The sequence below is a fragment of the Haplochromis burtoni genome, unplaced genomic scaffold, assembly GCF_018398535.1.
Source record: "Haplochromis burtoni strain Fernald_Lab_line unplaced genomic scaffold, NCSU_Asbu1 Contig_75, whole genome shotgun sequence".
NCBI lineage: Eukaryota > Metazoa > Chordata > Actinopteri > Cichliformes > Cichlidae > Haplochromis > Haplochromis burtoni.
In genome coordinates this window covers 253,024-256,399 of record NW_024582436.1, presented here as the reverse complement: position 1 = coordinate 256,399, position 3,376 = coordinate 253,024, and the positions used below count along the sequence as shown (strand labels likewise).

General features: G+C 40.1%; 1 protein-coding gene across 4 annotated transcripts in view; it reads left to right on the top strand.

Annotated features, from left to right (window-relative positions):
* Window positions 1-3,376, top strand: part of itga4 (integrin alpha 4) — a 22,715-nt gene that overhangs the window by 4,106 nt on the left and 15,233 nt on the right. For all 4 annotated transcript variants that reach the window (XM_005935847.2, XM_042221811.1, XM_042221810.1 and 1 more), the window contains 3 exons: window positions 194-326; window positions 1,662-1,729; window positions 2,030-2,165. In XM_005935847.2, the coding sequence (XP_005935909.1) occupies window positions 194-326; window positions 1,662-1,729; window positions 2,030-2,165 (337 nt within the window). The remainder of the gene's footprint in view (window positions 1-193; window positions 327-1,661; window positions 1,730-2,029; window positions 2,166-3,376) is intronic.

The window sequence follows — 3,376 nt, the reverse complement described above, 5'->3', positions numbered from 1 at the left end:
ACACACACACACACACACACACACACACACACACACACACACACACACACACACACACACACACACACACACACATTTTTTGTTACAGTGACTTAGGTCATGGAAACAACAACAACACTCTGCTGCCAACGTGTGACTTAGTAATGAGTGTATGTCACATGTTGTTTGTGTGTGTGTGTTTGTGTGTTTTCAGGCCTGTGGTCACCGCTGGAAGAACGTCTTCTACTCAAAGAAAGATGGTCAGAACAACAAGCTTCCGAATGGGGTGTGTTATCGTTTTGGCAGCGACATGAAAACTTACAAGGCTATGACCCCCTGTTACAGAGGTACACACACACGCACACATGCTGCTCTAATGGTTACACTTAGTCCTCTCTTCCTACTAGAGAGAACAACTTTTTGACCTAGCAACCTTTTGTAGAACAGGGTAAAGAACTACAAATTACATGATGTCAATAAAGGTCACAAACATACAGTTGTCATAGTAAAACGAAACTCACCTGCTGACATTTCTGTGGTTTTACATATCAGGACATAATACAAATAAAGTGGCAGGTCTCAAAATTACACAGTGATATTAATTATTTAACAGCTATTAAGTCAAAACAGACACAGTCCTGATTTTATAGGAATTCAGAAAGCAATTAAGAGCCAGATGCATCAGACGTTGGCAGTTTGCTGGTCTGGAGCTTTGAGGTGTGTGTTAACACAATGCTCAGGAGAAAAGACATCACAATGATTTTAGAGAAGCTGCCCATCAGTCAGGGAAGGGTTCATTTATTATTACACTGAGAGAGTTTATTCACAAGTGGAAAACATTCATGACAGCTGTCAGACTTCCCAGGAGTGGACGTTCCAGCAAATGCACTCCAAGGTCAGACTGTGCAATGCTCAAAGAAATTACAAAAAACACCAAGAGCTACATGTCAGACTATGCAGGCCTCAGTTAGTAAGTTAAAAGTTCATAACAGTGCAATTAAAAAAAGACTGAACAAGGATGACTTATTTGGAGGGAGAGAAAACGGGACAGTGCTGAGTTTGGCAAAAACAAACAGTATTTCAGCCCAAACACGTCGTAGGAGTATTCTAGAGTCAAACGTGTGGACCTCTGTCCTATATTTAAAGCCTGTACCAAACTGGATCATGCAGTGTCCCAAACGCAACAGAAATCTGCAGCTTCATGGCTGACAGAGGAGAAGAATCATAGTGTTACAATATCTAAATGTTCAAACGTCAAGCCGACTGAAACGCTGTAGCAGGACTTTAAGAGAGCTGTGCATGAACAGCCGCCCCAAACCTCAGTGAAGGGAAACATCTTATAAAGCAGAGTGAGACAAAAAGACTCATGAATTCTTTTTTACTTAGTTTTTCACACACTGCTTCTGCATTTTGTCTTCATTTTTTGTTAAATAAGTAATGTGACAGTCCAGTATGTTGTGTTATTGTACATCTCAGGTTATACGTACCCAATTTTAACATCTGGTAAGGACTATTTTTTATTTTGCTTGTTATCTTTAAATAATGTCCTGATATGTAAAACCATGACCGTGACTGTAGCGATATGAATGTGTGTGCATGTGAAACCAGCAGCTGTTCAGCTGCAGAGGGATTTATTCGTTTGTTCACCTTCACCTTTTGACATGCCTGTGTGTCTCCTACAGACCACCAAAGGAAGTTTGGGGAGGATTATGGATCATGTCAGGCGGGTATTTCCAACTTCCTGACAGAGGTTAGTAACATAAACGACACGCTTTGTTAAAATCGTGTCATCCCCGTTTCCTCTTGCAGACTGAATGTGGTCCATCCATGTTTTAAAAAGCCATCTGCTCTCCTCTTGCTGCTCCTCAGGCTATGAAAATGTATAAATTCAAGTTTTTTTAAAAAAAAGAGCAAAACTGTGACATGATCAAATCAGAAGTACAATTTTAAAGCAACATATGTAAGAGTCAATCTAAGATATTCAGCTATACATATAATGCAGCTTAAATAAAGTCATCACATTATAATATAGAGGCTCTCTCTTTCTCAGGATCTGGTTATCATGGGGGCACCAGGGACATCTTACTGGACGGGTTCAGTTCTGGTCTATAACAGCACCAGCGGGAAGATTTCAGCCTACCTCGATAATGACAACACTGAAGCCGTCAAATTTGGAAGCTACCTGGGTACGTAGTCCACGCGCCCTCCACCAGCACTGCTGATGTTAGCCCGCTTCCAGAATACAGCTGTTACCTACCGCTGTTGTGCTTTCACCACAAGCCTCATCAGAGAGAGTCGGTCTGTGCTTCTGTCCCTTCCTTTAAACACAATTCTCGTTCTGCGGCTTGGATTGACAAAATGTGAAGGTGAAGCTCTTTGATTGCTGTTCACTCACACGCTGTAGCCACCATGTGGAGGTAAAAAGTCTCACGCCCAAAAGGAGATTCACTGACAGGTGTTCACATAAAGCTGATGTTGGTCAGAAGACTACCTTAGTTACTGTTCATGCAAACATTTCCTGCCACTTCACAGCAACGCCGCTGAACACCGGGATTCATTCCTTGCTGTGAGACTCAAACAAAGGAAATGTTCTGTGCTTTGTTAAATATAGTCTGATCTGGTCTATAAGAGACAAACCTATACAGATTTTAGGATAAGTTTTAAATAAAAAAAAGCAAGAAGAAGCAGCTTCCAGGATATGCTATCACTGGTACAGCTGCTCATGGCTATGCTGTGTGCTGTGGAGACATCATAACAGGTCACACAGAGGTAGCACTTTTTCTGTCTGTGAATATGATACTCACCTTAGTTTCACTTCAGTGTCCAACTTAATTTTAGTTACAGCTACTGTCATAGATTTCCTTCCATCATTTATGGAGCTTTCACAGAGACGTGAATAATAGAAACAAAAACATTGAGAAGACTCTATCTGGTCATTATTTTACTGTACCTGTTAAAATGATTCCTCCTTACTACCAATAAGAAAACACCATTAAATTAAACTAACAATTAAAGCATTTTTGGCTTTAAGAGAGAGGAACACTGGCTTTTTCTCTTTCTCTTGTAAGATCTGAGTTGGTGTAAACAGCTTTAGCAAAGGAAGTGGCCAAACAGCAAAAGCTGATTAAAACACAAACCGTAGTTTAGTGTGAGTTCACTTAACCTGCACATTTATTAAAATGTCAAACTAGCTTTGCTAAAGTCAATAAAAGTATTCCAGGTGGAAGTTAAATTTGGAAATGTAAGTAAGTTGATATAAACAGACTTTATGCTTTCAGTATTTTGCTTCCCGGGAGAACCAAGTTTAAGCTTTGTTAAGTATTTGGGGACAAACACGTAGCTTTGGTTTCAACGTCAACTGGTTATATGCGTTTTGGGCCCTATATATATATATATA